This window comes from Myotis daubentonii, chromosome 1 (genome assembly GCF_963259705.1).
Source record: "Myotis daubentonii chromosome 1, mMyoDau2.1, whole genome shotgun sequence".
Taxonomy (NCBI): domain Eukaryota; kingdom Metazoa; phylum Chordata; class Mammalia; order Chiroptera; family Vespertilionidae; genus Myotis; species Myotis daubentonii.
The window spans coordinates 51,194,088-51,215,527 of record NC_081840.1 but is presented as its reverse complement, the minus strand read 5'-3'; the positions used below and the strand labels follow the sequence as shown (position 1 = coordinate 51,215,527).

General features: G+C 40.4%; 1 protein-coding gene across 11 annotated transcripts in view; it reads left to right on the top strand.

Annotated features, from left to right (window-relative positions):
* The window catches only part of RNF111 (ring finger protein 111), a 105,590-nt gene that overhangs the window by 36,369 nt on the left and 47,781 nt on the right, over positions 1-21,440 (top strand). For all 11 annotated transcript variants that reach the window (XM_059699724.1, XM_059699713.1, XM_059699702.1 and 8 more), the window contains one exon: positions 15,715-16,607. In XM_059699724.1, the coding sequence (XP_059555707.1) occupies positions 15,734-16,607 (874 nt within the window). In that variant the 5' untranslated portion in view covers positions 15,715-15,733. The remainder of the gene's footprint in view (positions 1-15,714; positions 16,608-21,440) is intronic.

The window sequence follows — 21,440 nt, the reverse complement described above, 5'->3', positions numbered from 1 at the left end:
CAAGATTTTACCTTGGTTCAAAGAAAAGTAAAGTGACTTCTGAGCTATTTAATATAGAAAGAAATATAGAAAGAATTATAGTATTCTGGAGGACTATGGATTATCTATTTAACAACTATGCATCACGAAGTGGCCTGTACCCCTGGCTGGTGGGGGGCATGCAGGAGGCAACCAGTTGATGTTTCGCACTCACATTGATGCTTTTTTCTCTCTCCCTGTCCCTTCCTCTCTCTCTAAAAATTAATAAATGATGTAAAAAGAAATCAACTGATTATTGCGGGAAAAGAAGAAGAAGAAAAAAAGTAGCCTGTAGATCAGGTTCCAGTTTTATAGGGGAGAAAATTTCTTGGTTTCCTGCTGTTCTCTTTTTGAATAGTTTTTCTATTTTAAGAGCTTGTTGTATCCCCAAATATAAGATACAAGTCTTCTGTGAATCTAGAGCTCCTGCAACAGAAAATTGGGCCGTGGTAAATGTTCAAGAAGAAGCCTTAGACATTATTATTACACTAGAGGCCTGGTGCATGAAATTCTAGGCTTGGCTGGTGATCAGGGACGATCTGGGCCTTCCGGCTGCTGGCCCAGGCCTGCCTTCCCTGGCTACCAGCCTGGACCTTCCTTCATTCCGTGCCGCACCCCTGGTGATCAGCGCACATCGTAGAGAGCAATCGAACTCCTGTCTCCTGGTTGAACTCCTGAGGGGACACTTTGCGTGCGCACGTATACACACACACACACACACACACACACACACACACACACAGACACACACACTCTAGAGGCCAGGTGCACGAAATTTGTGCACTGGGGCATGCACTAGGACCGGGAGGAGTCCCTCAGCCTGGCTTGTGCTCTCTCGCAGTCTGGGACTCCCTAGGGCAGTGATGGCGAACCTATGACACGCGTGTCAGAGGTGACACGCTAACTCATTTTTTTGGTTGATTTTTCTTTGTTAAATGGCCTTTAAATATATAAAATAAATATCAAAAATATAAATCTTTGTTTTATTATGGTTGCAAATATCAAAAAATTTCTATATGTGACACGGCACCAGAGTTAAGTTAGGGTTTTTCAAAATGCTGACACGCCGCGCTCAAAAGGTTCGCCATCACTGCCTAAGCCAGCAATCAGACATCCTTCTCGCAGTCCGGGGCGCTCGCAGTTCGGGATCCCTCACTCCTTACTCCCCGCCTGTAGCAGAGGCGAGAGAGGCTCTTACCACCGCCGCTGCACTTGCCAGCTGTGAGCCCGGCTTCTGGCTGCTCCTTAGTGCTACCACGGAGGGGCTTCTGGCTGAGCAGCACTCCCTCTGTGGGATCACTGCTCAGCCAGGAGCTGGGCTTGTTGTTCCTTAGCGCTGCTGCAGAGGCAGGAGAGGCTCCTGCCACCACTGCTGTGCTCACCAGCCATGTGCGGGGCTTCTGGCTGAGTGGCGCTCCCCTGTGGGAGTGCACTGACCACCAGGGGGCAGCTCCTGCATTGAGCGTCTGCCCCTGGTTGTCAGTGAGCATCATAGTAACCAGTTGTTCTGCTGGTTATTCCACCATTTGGTCGATTTGCATATTAGGGTTTTATTATATAGGATAATTTTGTTATAACTATTCTCATTTTTCATATTCTCCTCTTTCCTTTCTTAGTGATTGGCATCACCATATTTTTAGTTACTTAAGCTAGAAATACAGTTTTTACTTTTATCCATTCATTCTTTTACTGATTAATGCAATTAAAAATATTCATTCTGTGCCTACTGTGTACTAACTGTTTTAGTTGCTGGAGATGAGGCAGTGAATAAGGGAAACTGCTTTCTTGGAACTTGCATTCTAATGAGGGGACCTGTACAATATACAATATGTAGGCTAACAAGATCATTATAGTTATTGGCAAGTTAAGTACTTTAAAAAATCAACTTGTAATCTTGAATGATGGGGAGAAAAGGTTGATTTTTAAAATGGAGTGTGTGTTAGTACATGTCCTCTGAGAAACAGATTAAATATACAAAGTTTTGGGGGTGGGGTGGTAAAATATATACATCATATAAAATTTACTATTTTGACCATCTTAAGTTTATAATTTGACATTAAATAGCACATTGTTATGCAGACCATCCGTGTCCAGAATTTTTCATTTTTACTAACCGGAACTCAATATCCATTTAATACTAGCTGCCATTTCCCTACTCCCCTAGCCTTTGGCAACTATCATTCTACTTTCTGTCTCTGAATTCAACAACTTTAGGTACCTTATATAAGTGGACTCATACAGTATTTGTTCTTTGTCACTGGCTTAGTTCACTTTGTCATCAAGGTTCATTCATGTAGTAGCATGTGTCAGAATTTCCTTTTTCTCTCTCTCTTTTAAGACTTTTTTAGAGCAGTTTGGGGTTTACAACAAAATTGAGAGGAAGGGCCTTGGTCAGTGTGTTCAGTGGTTAGAGCTTCCACCTGCATACTGACGGGTTGTGGTTGGATTCCCAGTTAAGGGCACATACTTGGGTTGCAGGTTTGATTCCAGGCCACATCTGGCCATGTAGGAGGCAACCAATCGATGGGTCTCTCTCACATTGATGTTTTTCTCTTTCCCCCTCCCCCCCTCTCTCAAAATTAATGGAAAAAAATATACTTGGGTGAGGATTAACAAAAATAAAATAAAATAAAATAAAGAGGAAGGTATAGAGATTTCTCATATACTTTCTGCCCCCACACATGTATACCCTATCATTTTCAACATCAATCACCAGAATAGTACATTATACCTACATTGACCCATCATAATCACTCAAAGGCCCATAGTCTACCTTAGAGCAGCAGTTCTCAACCTGTGGGTTGCGACCCCTTTGGGGGTTGAACGACCCTTTCACAGGGGTCGCCTAAGACCACCGGAAAACACATATACAATTACATATTGTTTTTGTGATTAATCAGTATGCTTTAATTATGTTCAATTTGTAACAGTGAAAATACATCCTGCATATCAGATATTTACATTACGATTCATAACAGTAGCAAAATTACAGTTATGAAGTAGCAACGAAAATAATTTTATGGTTGGGGGTCAACACAACATGAGGAACTGTATTAAAGGGTCGCGGCATTAGGAAGGTTGAGAACCACTGCCTTAGAGGTTTCGTTCTTAGTGTTGCATATTCTATGGGTTTGGACAAATGTATAATGGTATATATCCATCACTATAATATCAAAGAGAGTATTTTCACTGCCCTAGAAATCCTCTGTGCTCTACCTATTCATCATCCCTCCATCCCCTGCACTGCAACAGTTGATCTTTTTTTGTCTCCATAGTTTTGCCTTTTCTAGAATATCATATAGTTGGAATAATGCAGTATAGTAGCCTTTACAGATTGGCTTCTTTCACTTATAATATGCTTTGAAGGTTCCTTCACACCTTTTCATGGCTTGATAGCACCTTTCTTTTTAGCACTGAATATTCCACTGTCTGGATGTACCAGTTTATTTACCTTCTTGGTTCTTTCCACGTTTTACCAATTATGATTAAAGCTCCTATAAAAACCTGTCTTAAGGTTTTAGTGTGGATTCTTTTTGTTTTAAGGTTGACTATTTCATTTTATGTATATCACATTTTACCTATTCATCCATCAATGGAGAGTTGGAATGCTTTCACCTTTCTAAAAAATATTTTTATGGATTTCAGAGAGGAAGGGAGAAGGAGAGAGAGAAACATCAAATGATGAGAGAGAATCATTGATCAGCTGCCTCCTGCACACCCCCTACTGGGGACTGAGCCAGCAACCCGGACATGTGCCCTTGACCGGAATGGAACCTGGGACCCTTTAGTCCATAGGCCGAAGTTTTATCCACGGAGCCAAACCGGCTAGGGCGCTTTCACCTTTTGACTATTGTAAATAAGGCTGCTATGAACATATGTGTACAAATAATCTGTTTGAGTCCCTGCTTTCTCTTAGATATATACCAAGAAATAGAATTGCTGAATCATGTGGTAATTCTGTGTTAATATTTTGAGGAATTGCCATATCCTTTTCCACAGCTGCTGCACCATTTTACATTCCCATCAGTAGTTCACAAGGGTTACAGTTTCTCGACATCCTTACCAATGCTTATCTTGTTTTTGTTTTTTTTTAATTTTATTTTTATTGATTTTTAGAGAGAGAGGAAGGGAGAAGGAGAGAGAGGAACATTGATGTGAAAGCAGACCATCGATTGGCTGCCCCCTACATACTCCTTACCAGGGATAGAGCGTGCATCCGGGCCATGTGCCCTGACCGGGAATCCAGCTAGCATCCTTTTGGTGAAGGTATGATGCCCATCCAACTGAGCCATACCAGCTGGGCCATACCACTTCTAATTGGCAATAAAGTATTTTTTTAATGAACTTATGTACATTTTTTAAGACCTAATGTGCACACTTAATAGAATACAGTATAGTGTAAACATACCTTTTAAAAAAATATATGTTTTGTTGATTTTAGAGAGAGAGGGAGGGGAAGGGAAAGAGAGAAACATTGACCAGTTGTGCGCCAGGACCAGGGATCGAATCCCACAACCTGGTTATGTCCCCTGACTGTGAATTGAACCACTGACCCCTCAGTGCATGGGATGACCCTCAACCAACTGAGCCACATGGGTTAGGGCTAAACATAACTTTTATATGCACTGGGAAAGCAAAAATTTGTGTGACTTGTTTTATTGCGATGCTCTGTTTATTGTGGGGTCTGGAACCAAACCTGCAATATCTCCGAGGTTTGTCTGTATTGTCCTTGGATGCACAATGTGCAAGGATTTTATTAGGGGGATGTGTCTGAGAGAAAGTGAGGGGGCTGTACAAAACGGAGAGTCATCAGACTGTGATGCAGATCTGACCCATAGAGAATAAGAGGAAAGAAAGTTTGGGTGAAGTCTAAGAAGTTTCAAGGTTGTTGGGAGTCCTAGATCCAAAGTCAGCCATTGAAGGAGTCCTGTGTCTCCAAGTACAGGCCTAACTTAGTATCCTTGCCACCCTCAGTCATTGACTAGGTGCAGCCTGTGAGAAGTGTGGCTTTGAGCAAATGTAATGGATTTCAGAGCATAGCAGATCTTGATCAATTAAGCTCTTTGTATTTGGAAGTCTATAAGCCACATTCCCATAGCTGCCACAGAGCAGTCAGAGAAGACCTCTCCAGAGGGGTAACATTTAAACCAAGACTTGAATGGTGAGCAGAGGTTAGTTAGCCTTTCAATAATCTTTGAAAACAGCATTTAGGCATGGGGAACACAAGTGCAAAGGCTCTGAGGCAGAGAAGTCTTACTATGTTCAAGAATGGAATGAAGGCCAGTTTGACTGCAATCTAGTGAATAAAGAGGTGAGGAGGTAAGAGACAGATGAACATGAGACCATAAACAGTGTTATAAGCTATGGTAAAGAGTTTGGGTTTTATTTTTGAGACATGTGGAGACCACTGGAAAATTTTTAGCAGGGTTGTACTAGTCTTAGGGTATACCCAAGTTACTGAATAGCAATGAATTGTTGATAAAAATAAGAAAATTAGGAACCTGTTCCAGTAGTACAAGTAAAAGATTATGGTAGTTTGGACTAGGATGGTAGCTGTAGGTATTTCCTATCCAAAGTTTAATACAATCCTAGTAATTCTGTCTTTAATTGTCTCTGCATTTTGTGCTTTCTCTGTTCTAGTCACTAGTCTGTTATTGTCTATTCTTATATTTTCTTGTCTTATATGGCAATAACCTCTTAACTGGTCTTTGTTCTGCATACAGTTTTGGCCCACCTCAGTTCATTTTCACACAACATTATCAGATGATCCAACTGAAGTACAACTATAATGATGCAACTTTCTAGCTTAAGAGTTTTCCAAGGTTTTTTTTTTTTTAAATATATATTTTATTGATTTTTTACAGAGAGGAAGGGAGAGAGATAGAGAGTTAGAAACATCGATGAGAGAGAATCATCGATCAGCTGCCTCCTGCACATCTCCTACTGGGGATATGCCCGCAACCCAGGTACATGCCCTTGACCGGAATCAGACCTGGGACCTCTCAGTCCGCAGGCCGACGCTCTATCCACTGAGCCAAACCGGTTTCGGCGTAAGGTTTGATCATTGTCTGATATTTCAGAATGTCTTGCCTCTTTGTTTCATCTATCTCCCACCTGTACTGTTATCCTGTTGTCTGACTCTTATTTATCCTACAAATTATGAATTCCTTCTTGAAACCTTCCCCATTCACCATCTCTGATATCTTAAAGTGTCCATGTAATATCTTTCCTTTGGCGCTTTGTAATATGTATTTGTCTCTTTCCTCAATCTATGAATTCTCTGAGGGTTAGCACTGTGAGGATCTTTTGTGATTTTTGCTTTTAGAATGTTAGTGTGCTGATCCAATATCTCATGCAGTCCCTGATAATGTACCATAGACCTGTTGGAACTCTTGGTTCAATAAGTGCAGCTTTTAGTGTTCTGTGATTTTTATCCTGAGGTCTTATTTTCTTCGGTGCTCTGATAACATATCTGTACTTTCCTCTTTTAGAACTTACAGTGGATTATCTGTAATTATTTATTTATTTCATTTTGATTCCCTTGATCAACAAGAATTCAAATATATCTTTTGGTAATAGCTAATAGTCTTATCTTCTGAATTTTATTGTCTACTTAGGGTAGGTTTCCCTGACTGTTAGTCTTTTTTTCACAGTTTTATTTTACATCTAGCCTCCTAAAAGAAGTTGAGTTTAAGTCTCGGCAGTTTCACAATAGTTATTCTAAATATAACTTCCTCCTTTCTACCAGGTATCAGTCTGCAGATTATCTACTATCCGCTAATAAGTTTTATCAAATTATCTCCTTTTTTATTAGAGTATGTGCTCCTATACCTATAGGAGAAAAATAAACTCTTTAATAAAATTAGTTTACTTTGGGTACTTTACTAATATAGTTATGAGCTCAGAATGATGCTTTTTTGGGGGGAAATATCTTACTTGCTAATGAACTTTTGACTATTTGGAATATGTAATAAAGTATATTGTCCATTTGTCAACCTATAAGTAGTGGTGGTTATAAAGCCTTTAGGTAGCAGGAGAGAGTATTCTGTCAGGAACTTAAACTGGCACATAGTAAAATAAATACCAGTGAAAGGTAATTAAAATTTTAAAACATGCCCTAAGTAAGATTCCTGTGTTACAAATACTAATTTTTTCCACTTAATTATATAAAAAAAACAAACAGTGGACATACGTTCAGTTCATTTTCTGATAATCTCAAACTTTCATAGAAAAATGCAAAGCTATCTTATGGATTTCTTTTAAAATCTTTTTCCTTTAGAGTTCTATAAAAGTAATCATCAAATTTTTATTAAGTATTTATATTTATCATTGGTAGTAAAGGTTCAGTAATGACTGTTTTTAAACCAGTTTAGAAGTGAGTTTATCAAAGTTGTATAGGTAATCTTAGTGGGTTTTTACCCACCTAATGCTAACATAAATTTAGTTTATAATGCAATTTGCCAAATCATAACCCTAATTTTTAGTTCTGAAAGTTAGGTGTTTATTGTGCTTTTTTTCATGCAAGGTTTACTAGTGGTTATCCTACACTAATATCAGGAGTAATTAGTGTGCTTCCATCTTACTAATAGCAAAAAACGATTGAATCAAACTAGTACCAAGAGGGACTAGTACTAGGGTTTCAGTATTGAAACAGTGTATAATAGAAACTAGTCATACTGTGGTCAAAGAGATACCTATATCTAGTACACACTTGCCTCCTTTGTAAATTACATCAGCCAATAAATTTTTTAGAAATCAAAGACTAGATTATGATTTTATCAAATAGCACATAGTTCAGAATGTTCTTTATTCATTCCTTATGTTAGTTTTGCTCCCTTTTTAGTTAAAAAATTTTGTAATGGTATTTTTCTTTTCTTTTTTTCTCATGAACTTATTTTCTTTTTCTCAATTCAAAATAGAGCATGAAGTTTTACTCCCTTGGTGGGAACATCTCAAATAATATGGGATGTTAATTTTGCATTTAATGACTGCAAAGCATAACTCAGAGAACAGTTACTGTTGTATAGACAAACACACCAGACCATACACCACCTCTCTCTCTTACTCCTTCTCCAACCCTCCAATTGAGCAGGGGGGAAAAGAAACTCACCAAAAAGCAGAGCAGAGTTAACCATAAAGAGTTCATTGATTTGGCTTTGGGGCACAAACTGATGGAAAAGAAATTGAATTTAGTAAATTATGCTATGAATCACTTCTTTGTAAATTCACTTATGGATTCCTGTTCTCAGAATTTATCTGTCCTTTTGGCAAGATACTCTCAGAATCTCCATTACCAAGACCCAGAGGGTGACTTAGTAATTAAGGATGAGGAGTCTAAAACAATTTGTTTTTCTTCAGTATATAAAAACTTTTCTCAGAGATCCAACTCAACACAACTCCTGGGAGTGATGGACTTCTGGAAGAATTCCAGTTCTTTCAGAATGACATGACTCTTTTAATGCTGATCAAAAGAAGGGTTCACCGTTGTATAATGCCCAGAACACTTGACATTTGCCCTCTTGATTTTTTGGCAACTGTTTTCTTGAGATATAGTTCACATACCATACAATTCTCCCTTTTCCAGGGTACAATTCAGTGGTTTTTACAGTAGTCACAGGGTTGAAAAACCATCACCACAATCAATTTATTTATTTATTTATCTATTTATTTATTTTTATTGATTTCAGAGAGGAAGGGAGAGGGAAAAAGAAAGGAACATCAATGATGAGAGATTGACTGGCTGCTTCCTTCACACCCCCTACTGGGGATTGAGCCCACAACCCAGGCATGTGCCCTTGACTGGATTCAAACCTAGGACTCTTTAGTCCCCAGGCTGATGTTCTATCCACTAAGCCACACTGGCTAGGGCACCACAATAAATTTTAAAACATTTTCAGGGACCCAAGATGTTGGTGTAGGTAAACGCAAGTACTTGCCACCTCCCACAACCACACTAAGATCACAAGTAAAATACAGAACAACAGAACCACCTGAAATCTGGCGGAATGGAAGTCCTACATCTAGAGAGTTAAAGAAGAAAGCACATTGAGACTGGCAGGAGGAGTGGAGGCACAGAACGGGCTGGTCTGACACTCATGTGCATTTTTTTTTTAATTGGGAGGGATATCACTGCTGCCAAAGCCTCCCGGGAGAAGCAAGGGATCACAGTCCCACACCAGACCCTTAGCCCGAGGGTCCCCATAACTTTGGGCTATAAAAGCTAGTGGGGATTGTGGCTGAGTGACAAGGAGGCTGCTGGAGTCCCAGGCAGTTTCTCTTAAAGGCCTGGTGCACGAACTTGCACGGTCCCGCTCCCTCTGAGCTCCAATGGTGGGTGGTGGCATTGGGGGAACCAGGGACATATGGGGAGGAACTGGATCACCTGGCATTGGGGCAAGAACTCAGGGGTAGCTTTCTCCCAAATGGGGGTGCTTGCAGGGATCATTGTTCCTGTGCTGGGACCTCCCCAGTCGCAGAGCTGACTGGCAGCCATATCTGAAGTTTCTATCAGCATGGTTCACACTGTTCACTTCACCCTGGTGATTTCCTGAGACTGTTCCCCATCTAATTTGCAGCCCCACCCAAGCCGTTTGCAGTGGCTTCTCCATATAAATGGCTTATCCTGGCTCAGGCTTCAGACATTCCTAAAATCTCTAAAACAAGCAATTGGCCTCAGTGTGCCCCATACCTCTCAGTAAGAGATCCAAGACCTGGCACTAGCACCAGCCTGCCTTGCTTCACAGCTTGGCCTCACCTGGGTATTCCAAGCGAACACAAATAGAAGCCATCTGAAGATTACTCTGTAGCTCCTGCCAGGTGGCCCCAGGCAGTGGTTGACTTTGCACCTCCAGGGAGGCCCCCGAATCAGTGCACCTGGTGGACAGCTTCAGACCATAACAGATTACAACTCTACACATCCACAAGTGACACACTCAAGGGGCAGACTCAGCACCAAAGCCTCACTGAAGCAAGTTCTTCTCCATAGGTGTCTCTTGCACAGCAGCTCTTCCACTGTAGTCACAGCAGGTCCTCACTAATTGACTAGGGGTCAGTTCCTGCCAGTGACACCAATAGCAGTCAAGACTCAACTATAACAAGCCTGTGCACATAGCCCACACAGGGGTGCACCTAGAGTGCTCAGCTCAGGTGACTAGGAGGCTGAGCCACTGGGCCCTATAGGACACCTACTATACAAGGCCACTCTACCAGTTCCAGAGACATAACAGCTCTGCCTAATACATAGAAACAAACACAGGGAAGCAGCCAAAATACAGAGACAAAGAAACATGTCACAAATGAAAGAAGTGAAGAAATCTCCATAAAAAGAATTTAATGAAATGGAAGTAAGCAAACTACTGGATATAGAGTTCAAAACAATGGTATAAAGTTACTCAAGGATCTTAATGAGAGCTGTAAGGGACTTCACTAAGTCTCTCACTTTCAGCTTCTTAGAATGTCAAAGACATGAAAAGGGACCAGTCAAAATTAAGTGTACACTAACTGAAAGAATCATTTACGGGGAATCAACAGTAGAATAGAGGATGCTGATAATCACATCAGTGATTTGGAATATGAGGAAGCCGAAAAACACCCAATCAGGAGAGCAAAAAGAAAAAAAGAAAAAGAATCCAAAAATATAAAAAGAGTGTAAGGAGCCTCTGGGACAACTTCTGGAGTACCAATATTTGCATTATGTGGGTGCTAGAAGGAGGAGAGAGAGAGAGCAAGCAATGGAAAACCTAATTGAAGAAATAATGATAAAAACTTCCCTTACCTGGTGAAAGAAATAGACTTGCAAGTGCAGGAGGTCCAGAGAGTTCCAAACAAGAGGAACCTAAGGAGGCCCACACCAAGACATATCATAATTAAAATGCCAAGAGCAAAAGACAAAGAGAGAATCCTAAAAGCAGCAAGAGAAAGACAGTTACCTACAAGGGAGTGCCTATAGGACTCAGCTGATTTCTCAACAGAAACCATGCAGGCCAGAGGGAGTGGCAAGAAATATTCAAAGTGGTAAATAGCCAGGACCTGCAACCAAGATTACTCTACACAGCAAAGCTATTATTTAGAATTGAAGGTCAGATAAAGAAAAAGTTAAAGGAGTTCATCACCACCAAACCTGTATTAGATAAACTTTTGAAGGGTATTCTTTAAGAAGAGGAAGGGGGAAAAAAAGATAAAAAAAATATGAACAATAAAATGGCAATAAATACATATCAGCAATTGAATCTAAAAATAAAATTTAATGAACAAGTAATCTAATGAACAAAAAAAACCACCACACCTGATGAATAAAATAGAACCAGAGGCATGGAAACATGGAACAGACTGACGAATCCTAGAAGGAAGAGGGTGTTGGGAAGAGATTAACCAAAGATCTTAATAGGCATACATGCAGTACCTATGGATACAGACAATAGGTGTTGAAGGTCTGGGGTGGAGCAGAACTGGGTGGAGGGGAGCACGGGGGTGGGGGGGGTGGGGGTGGGGTGGGGGGGGAGGAGATAGGGATGGGGTCATCTGTTATACTCTCAATAAAGATTTAAAAAAACGTTTTCAGTGTACCAAAATTGAACCTTATGCTCTTTGGTCTTCACACCTCATTCCTTCTAATATCTCCAGCCCTAGGCATTCAGTAATCTATTTTCTATCTTTATATAGTTGCGTATTCTGGACATTTCTTATAAAAGGAATCTTACCTTATGCAGTCTTTTGTGACTGGTTTATTTTACTTAGATTGGTATTTTTGAGGTTCCGATCATATTGCAGCATGAATCAGTACTTTATTTCTTTTGATTATCTATAATAATAAAAGTGTAATGTGCAAAGCGACCTAACGACCAAACAGCAGAACGACTGCCCAGACGATCTTCCGGACGACCACGCTATGATACACATTGGCGCCAGGCCAGCCAAGGCGGGTGTGATGCAATTGGTCATGGGGCCTGCCATCGCCCCACGATCACCCCGCAGAGGGAGGCCCAGGCCACTGGACAGCGGGGGGATCAATCGGGGCTGGGGGAATGAATTGGGGGGCTCTGCAATCACCCCGCAGAGGGAGGCCCAGGCCACCCTCTGCAAGGTGATCAATCGTGGGCCTTTGTGGAACCGGGGAACTGGGGTTGTGTGGCCGTGGATGCGGGCAGCACAAGGCCAAGGTGGGTGCAGGCGGGGGTGGGGCAGGGCCGGGAGGCAGCCGGGGCTGCGAAGGCCTACCCTTGTACGAATTTCCTGCAATCCGGCCTCTAGTTGAGTAATAATCCCTTATATCCATCATTTGGTGGATATTTCTATTGTTTACACTTTTTAAGCTGTTATGACTAATGGTGCTATGAATATTTGTGTGTACATTTTTTTGTGGATGTATATTTTCATTTCTCTTGGGTATACACTTAGGAGTGGAATTGCTGGATTAGATGGTAACTCTGTGTTTAATATTTTGAGGAACTTGCAAACTGCTTTCCAAAGTGCCTATACCATTTTACATCCCTACCGGCCATGTATGAGGGTTCCTTGCCAATACTTATCTGTATTTTTTGTTATAGCCATTCTAGTGGGCCCCCTTGAACCTTAAATCACATATATTTGAGCCTTATCATTGCAACTTGTGTTTTCTTGCATTTAATTATGGTGAGTCCTGTCTGACTGACTGCCTTTTCATTTTGTGCATTGCTATGCCCATATGTTCACATTTTTAAAAAATACATAATTTTATTGATTTCAGAGAGGAGGGGAGGGGAGGGGAGGGGAGGGGAGGGGAAGAGAGAGAGAAACATCAACAATGAGATGAAATCACTGATTGGCTGCATCCTACAAGGCCCACACTGGGGATCGAGCCCGCTATCCGGGCATATGTGCTGACTGGGAATTGAACTGTGACCTCTTGGTTCATAGGTTGACGCCCAACCACTGAGGCACACCGGATGGGCTAGTAAAGCTTTCTCTTTGTCACACGAACTATCTTTCTAATGAATTTGTTCCATTTTGAGTCAGAATATTTACAGCTTTTACATTATCACCATTCTTGTATATACATTGCATTAATGTAGATGTTTTAATTTCAAGTCACTTTGTTCAAAAGCTCATCATTTCAATGATTAAATTATTTAGATACACTTAGATTAACTGTAGGAAGTTTGATTTTATGTTCTGCTCTGCTGCTTTATTTTTTATTTATTTTTATTTATTTATTTATTTATTTTCCGAACAGTAAAATTTACTTTATTTGGGATTTTCTAATTTAGAATTTGTGGTAATACATATAATATGTAAGAGCTTGGAAAATTAAATAATAGCAAAAACATAACTTTTATAAATTTAACCTTCATGAAAGAACAAATTATTTTAAGATCTTTAAAGATACCAATCAATCTACATAATAACCATTTGTAATAAGGCAGAGGGTAGATGAACTAGAATTTACCTAGTTGTTTTTTTCTTGATAGGATTTTTTTTTTTTTATTGCTTAAAGTATTACAAAGGGTATTACATATGTATCCATTTTATCCCCCCGCCCTAGACAGTCCCCTAGCCTCCCCTATCCCCCAGTGTCTTATGTCCATTGGTTATGCTTATATGCATGCATACAAGTCCTTTAGTTGATATTATTATTATTATTATTTTTTAAATATATCTTATTGATTTTTTACAGAGAAGAAGGGAGAGGGATAGAGAGTTAGAAACATCGATGAGAGAGAAACATTTAGCAGCTGCTTCCTGCACACTCCCTAATTAAATCTTTATTGTTCAGATTATTACATTTGTTCCTCTTCCCCCCCCCCATAACTCCCCTCCTCCCAGTTCCCGCCCCACCCTCCGCCCTTACTCCCCACCCACTGTCCTCATCCATAGGTGCACAATTTTTGTCCAGTCTCTTCCCGCATCTCCCACACCCCTTTCCCCCCCAAGAATAGTCAGTCCATTCCCTTTCTATGTCCCTGATTCTATTATAATCACCAGTTCATTCTGTTCATCAGATTATTTATTCACTTGATTCTTAGATTCACTTGTTGATAGATGCATATTTGTTGTTCATAATTTGTATCTTTACCTTTTTCTTCCTCTTCCTCTTCTTAAAGGATACCTTTCAGCATTTCATATAATCCTGGTTTGGTGGTGATGAACTCCTTTAGCTTTTCCTTATCTGTGAAGCTCTTTATCTGACCTTCAGTTCTGAATGATAGCTTTGCTGGGTAAAGTAATCTTGGTTGTAGGTTCTTGGCATTCATCACTTAGAATATTTCTTGCCACTCCCTTCTGGCCTGCAAAGTTTCTGTTGAGAAATCAGCTGACAGTCGTATGGGTATTCCCTTGTAGGTAACTGAGTTTCTTTCTCTTGCTGTTTTTAAGATTCTCTCTTTATCTTTTGCTCTTGGCATTTTAATTATGATGTGTCTTGGTGTGGTCCTCTTTGGATTCCTTTTGTTTGGGGTTCTCTGCGCTTCTTGGACCTGTAAGTCCATTTCTTTCACCAGGTGGGGGAAGTTTTCTGTCATTATTTCTTCAAATAGGTTTTCAATATCTTGCTCTCTCTCATCTTCCGGCACCCCTATAATTCTGATGTTGGTACGCTTGAAGCTGTCCCAGAGGCTCCTTACACTATCCTCGCATTTTTGGATTCTTTTTTCATTTTGCTTTTCCGGTTGGATGTTTTTTGCTTCCTCGCATTTCAAATCATTGACTTGATTCTTGCGCTCCTCTGGTCTGCTGTCGGGCGTCTGTATAATATTCGTTATTTCAGTCCGTGTATGCTTAATTTCTAGTTGGTTCCCCAATATAAGATCGAGGGTCTCATTAGTTTTCTTGTAGATCTCATTAAGTTTATCGGCAGCTTCTAAACAGTTCTTGAGAGACCTTAAAAGTGTGGTTCTGAACTCTATATCTTCCATTGACAATTTTGTCCTGTTTCTTTGTCTCCGCATTTTGTTATGCTTCCTTGGTGCACCCCCTAGTGGTCTTTGTTCGCAGTCTTATAGTTAAATCTTGATTGTTGTAGCTAATTCCAGAGAGGGTTTCTGCCCTGCTGCTTTAAATTAATAATCTTCAACTCACTGTCTTGGCTTGAGTCTTGTTGTGAGTAAGTAAAACTTCCTCAAATGCAGTTGACCTGCTGTCTAGCGGTATTCAGACTGTTGTTAGGTAATAGACTAGAATGAAGGAAGAAAGACCCATGGGAAAGAAAATCTGTATTCATACTGGTTCATTATTTATAGCAATCCACCTAACATAGCAACCACCTAGATGTTCAGAAATATTTAATATCATTATCAGTTTAAAATGTGATACCAGGAGGAAAGCATTGCTGAGTAGTCAAAGTCTTTTGAATTCTAATTTTTTTTATCCATTTTTACTATATTAGGTTTTGAAAAAATTGTTTGATTTTAACAAATGTGTTATGTTCCTAAAGGTAGGAAGAGATACAGTAAGAGATGCAGTTTTTAGTTAACAGAAGTTTTCAAGTAGGCTTATGTTCTGTGATCTTTATTTCTAAAAATTGGATATATGGGTAGAGGTAACAGAGGAAAATGTTTTATAAGAATAGTAAAATGATGTATTACAACTATTTTGTATGTTGATGAGGAAAAGGCAATACTGCCCTGTTACAGGGATGTTTTCAGTGGAATCTGAGTACTCTTTAATTAAATAGTATAATATAACACACTAACAATCTTTTTAATATCTAATTTTGTCTTCTAGGCCTTCCTTATAGTTTCCCATGTCTCAATGGACTCCTGAATATAGCAAGCTCTATACCTTAGAAGTGGATATGAAGAGTGAGATTCCTTCTGATGCACCAAAGACACAGGAGAGTCTGAAAGGGATCCTCTTGCATCCAGAGCCCATTGGGGCAGCCAAAAGTTTTCCTGCAGGAGTTGAGATGATTAATAGTAAAGTGGGGAATGAATTCTCTCATTTATGTGATGATTCTCAAAAACAAGAGAAGGACATGAATGGTAATCAACAAGAGCAAGAAAAAAGTGTTGTGAGGAAAAAACGCAAAAGCCAGCAGGCTGGCCCTTCATACATGCAAAATTGTGTTAAAGAGAACCAGGGAGTATTAGGATTGAGGCAACACCTAGAAGCACCAAGTGATGAAGACAATGATTCCTCTTTTAGTGATTGTCTTTCTTCTCCTTCATCTAGTCTGCATTTTGGAGATTCTGATACTGTGACTTCAGATGAGGATAAAGGACTCTCTGTAAGACATTCCCAGTCAATTTTGAATGCTAAAAGTAGAACTCATAGTTCAAGGTCCCAAAAGTGGCCTCCCACTGAGACAGAGTCTGTTTCAGGATTGTTAATGAAAAGACCCTGTTTTCATAGCAGTTCATTAAGGAGACTTCCATGCAGAAAGAGATTTGTAAAAAACAATTCCTCACAGAGGACACAGAAACAGAAAGAGAGGATATTGATGCAGAGGAAAAAACGAGAAGTGTTAGCCCGAAGAAAGTATGCATTGCTCCCCAGTTCTAGTAGTTCCAGTGAAAATGACCTCAGCAGTGAATCCTCTTCAAGCTCATCAACTGAAGGAGATGATTTGTTTGTTTCTACCAGTGAAAACCACCAAAATAATGCAGCTGTCCCCTCAGGTAAAAATGTTTCTTAAATTGAGTAAAACATGGAAGCTATTCCATTGTATTTGTGCTTGTTTTCATCTACATTTTAGTGATTTCATTGTATTTAACCCTTTGCGGTCCAATGTTATTTTTGGAATTCAAACAGTCTGGTCCAAATTAATTGATGGGAATGAATGTTGAACTTTTTAATGTTCTTATTGCTCGACGTTGGACCTGCTCCTAGTGCCTGGTCTGTTGAGTTAGCCTCGAAGTTGGACTGAAAAGGGTTAAATAGAGTATGAGGCTCAATTAACTTTTATTTTTAAGCCATATAAGTAAATTACCAACTGTAGTATTAAACCAGGACTCTTATTCTAAGTACAAATTTTAAATATGATTTTTAAAAAATTGATTTTGGAGAGAAAGGCAGGGAGAGAGAGGGGGAGAGAGTGAAGCATCGGTGTGAGAGTGCAACACCGATCAGTTGCTTCCCATATGCACCCTGACCAGAAATTGAACATGAAACCTGAGTATGTGCCCTGACCAGGAACCGAACCCTCGATTTTTCAGTGTACAGGTCGACCCTCCAACCAACCGAGGCACACTGGCCAGGCCTAGTATGTTTAACTTTTATGAATACTTTTTCAGATAGCTGTGTGATGGATTCCTTTCACATTTAACCACAGTAAAAGCAATTCTAGTCACTAAAAAAGACAAGTTATTTTTCTTTTAAGTACTCTATTCCTACTGGTTACTATTAACTTGTCATGATCTTTATAACTGAAAAAAAATTTCAAGTATTTGAGAGGTAACTTTTATTCTAATATTGGAACACAAACATTAATCCTGACAATGCTCAGGAGAGCATATGACTAATCAGTTACAATGGAATTGATAAGATGATTAGCTCACCTGTGCTCTCCCTCTCCCCTCAGTAATGTTATATTTAACTAGAATAAGTTTATGTACAGTCTCTGAAGTATGTGTTCCATGTATATCATTTTTACAGTTTGTTGTAATTTATTTTTTTATTTTATTTTTTAATATATTTTATTGATTTTTTCACAGAGAGGAAGGGAGAGGGATAGAGAGTTAGAAACATTGATGAGAGAGAAACATCAATCAGCTGCCTCCTGCACACTCCCCACTGGGGATGTGCCTGCAACCAAGGCACATGCCCTTGACTGGAATCGAACCTGGGACCCCTTGGTCCGCAGGCCGACGCTCTATCCACTGAGCTAAACCGGTTAGGGCAGTTTGTTGTAATTTAAAAGAAGTTGATGAAAAAATCTTTAGGAGTAAAGTCTGAGCTGAGGGAAAAGATTACTTTCTTGTGAAAGTATAAGAAAATGGGGGTTAGGAAGAGCTTTTTAAAGGGCTAAGATTATGGGTTTTGTTTGTTTGTATTTTCAAATTAGAAGAGAAAGTTTATTTAGAATAAAGTTACAGAGCTGGTAGAAGTGAGCCAGCCGGGCTTGTGCAGGCTCAGGAAACAAATTAAAGAGGCAGAAGAAGGGTCCTTGGAGTTCAGGAGAAAGGCAAAGGTATTGCATCTGGGGGGAAGTAAAGGGAGAAGGGAAACTCGCAAGAGGGAGAGCACACCAGATTATGGGGTTTAATACTGGCACAAAGCTTTCTCAGTCTTTGCCTGATGTCCTGCTTTTTAAAGATGGAGTCTGCTTTAATACTTTGCAAATATGCCATTACTCAATCTTTTCTCTCTCTCTCTTTTTTTAATATATTTTATTGATTTTTTACAGAGAGGAAGGGAGAGAGATAGAGAGTCAGAAAGATCGATGAGAGAGAAACATCGACCAGCTGCCTCCTGCACACTCCCTACTGGGGATGTGCCCACAGCCAAGGTACATGCCCTTGACCGGAATCGAACCTGGGACCTTTCAGTCCGCAGCCCTCTTTTCTCTTTCATTGGTTCCTTCCTTTTCAAAGACTCCCTTTCCATACCCTGACCAGTAATTTTGTTTTTAATTTAACTCTTAGCCATGTTTAGCTCCTTTTTTTCTAACCTACCCACACTACAGCTGGGAAAGGGTTACAGCAACCATTAAGAAAGAGGGAAATGAGAATGGGAATTGTCTTGCTTAATTGTCACATTTCACAATTTTCTCATTTGGATAGAATGTGAAGAGTGTGGGGAGAGGGAGCAGCAGAGCCCAGTTTCTGCTTGAAATTAGTGAGGCAGGATGGTTGGTGGTGTGATGCAGAAGTTCCAAGGAGCTGATGTTTATAGGAGACATGAGAGTAGAGTAAATCTAGGTCAGTATCATTGTCTGTTTCTAGGAAGAAAGTAGTTCATATATTCTCAGGTATTGAAGATAAATGAAAACTCTGATTTATTTTTAAATCTTGTTTATACAGCATGTGGTGTCTTACTTTCTTGGAAGAATTACATCACTTAAATTACATTAATTTCAGACATTATCCTTAAATGCTTTTCTGTGGAAATCCAAATCCAAAAGTTGAAACCAAGGACTCCTGATATTTTCTGGTTTCTAGATCAGTGTTTTGTATTAAAAAAAATACACCACGATTTAATAACATTCAAATGGTGTGGAATTTTTAATGTACCAAGAAATGATAAAATAAGAAATAAAACTTTACCTCAGTGGTTCTCAACCTTCCTAATGCCGCAGCCCTTTAATACAGTTCCTCATGTTGTGGTGACCCCCAATTTCATTGTTACAAATTGAACATAATTAAAGCATAGTGATTAATCCCCAAAACAATATGTAATTATATATATGTTTTCCGATGGTCTTAGGCGACCCCTGTGAAAGGGTCGTTCGACCCCAAAGGGGTCGACCCGCAGGTTGAGAACTGCTGCTTTACCTCTTTTTCATAGGTCCCAGTCTTATTACCCAGAAGTAAAGTTAGTTTTGTTTTGTTAATCCTCACCTGAGGATATTTTTCCATTGATTTTTAGAGAGAGGGGAAGGAAGAGAGAGAGAGAGAAACATGGATTTGAGAGAGACACATTTAGTGGTTGCTTTGCACACACCCCAATCAGGGCCAGGGATTGAACCTGCAACCGAGGTACATGCCTTGGCCAGAATCAAACCCAGGTCGCAGGCTGACGCTCTTTCCACTGAGCCAGACCAGAGAGGGCATGCTAGCAGTTTATCTCCTGAAGTTATGCTCATAAATAGCGGTGTTAGAAAAACAGTGATTATTTAAGCAATAGAACAAAGAGTGTCTTAAGTGAATTACTTATATAACCTTTAAGATTATATAAGATTGCTTTATGAACAATCTCTCTGTTCATAAAAAATTATATAAATTGAGTTTTAATGCCTTAGCTAGCTTTGTATCATTTATCATTGGAACTTCAAAACATTACATTTGTAGTTGACTTTGCTTAACTATATAAATGGTGTTTAATAATGTTAGGCTATTTTTTATAGGCTTTTAAAGAAGCTTCATGTACACACACACAGAAAAATCACTAATAGAGCTGATATATAGATGTAGATTTTTTCCTCCATTGTGGAATGGTAATGTACTGTTGTTGAATTAAAATAAGGGAAGTTAAAAAAAGAAAAATCCATGGTGTTTTATTTATAAATATACTAGAGGCCCAGTGCACAAAAATTTGTGCACTCGGCGGGGGGTGGGGGGGTGTCTCCTCAGCCCGGCCTGTGCCCTCTCGTAGTCTGGGACCCCTTGGGGGATGACCACCTGCTGGCTTAAGCCTGCTCCCCAGGGGATTGGCTCTAAGCTGGCAATCAGACATCCCTCTGGCAGCCCTCGGGGGATGTCCACTTGCCAGCAGGAAGCAGACCTAAGCTGCAGTCGGACATCCTTAGGGCTGCTGAGGAGGCAGGAGAGGCTCCCACCACCACCGCTGTACTGGCAGCCATCAGCCTGTCTTGTGGCTGAGCAGAGCTCTCCGATGTGGGAGCGCCCTGACCACCAGAGGGCAGCTCCTGCATTGAGTGTCTGCCCCCTGGTGGTCAGTGTGTGTCATAGTGACCAGTCATTCCCAGTCTTTCTGCTGTTAGGGTCAGTTTGCATATTACCCTTTTACTATATAGGATAGAGGCCTGGTGCATGGGTGGGGGCTGGCTGGTTTGCCCTGAAGGGTGTCCTGGATCAGAGTGTGGGTCCCGCTGGGGTGCCTGGCCAGCCTGGATGAGGGGTTGATGGCTGTTTGCAGATGGTCACACCCCCTTCAGGGTGGGGGTCCCCACTGGGGTGACTGGGCAGCCTGGATGAGGGGCTGATGGCTGTTTTCAAGCTGGCCACACCCTCTTTAGGGTGGGGGTCCCCACTAGGGTGCCTGTCCAGTCCGTGTGAGGGGCTGAGGGCCATTTTCAGGCTGGCTGGGACTGAAGCTCCCAGCCTGTCCTTTTTTTCTTTTTTCTTTTTTTTTTTATTTTATTCTGGGATTTATTTACCTTCTATAATTGAAACTTTGTTGCCGTCACTGGAGCTGAGAGCTGGCTCTGTGGCCACGGCCTGCTGAAAGCAGGTATCTGGGGTTTGTTTAGCTTCTATAATTGAAACTTTGTTGCTTTTGGAGCTCAGAGTCAGGCCGCAGCAGGCGGGGAACCTTGGCTTCCTCCATCACTGGAGCAAGCAAGCCTCCTGCTCGCTTCAGCTGTGTGGCTGCCAGCCGCCATCTTGGTTGGGTTAATTTGCATATCACGCTGATTAGCCAATGGGAGGCGTAGCGAAGGTATGGTCAATTACCATGTTCGTCTATTATTAGATAGGATTATTCCCTTGTACTCCTACCTTAAGCTGCATTGTGTATATGATTATGAAGCAAGAATTGAGAAGGTAATTTGGAAATTGAATGTAGAATATTATTTTAAATAGCCACTTGAGTGCTGCTATTTTGTTTTCTCT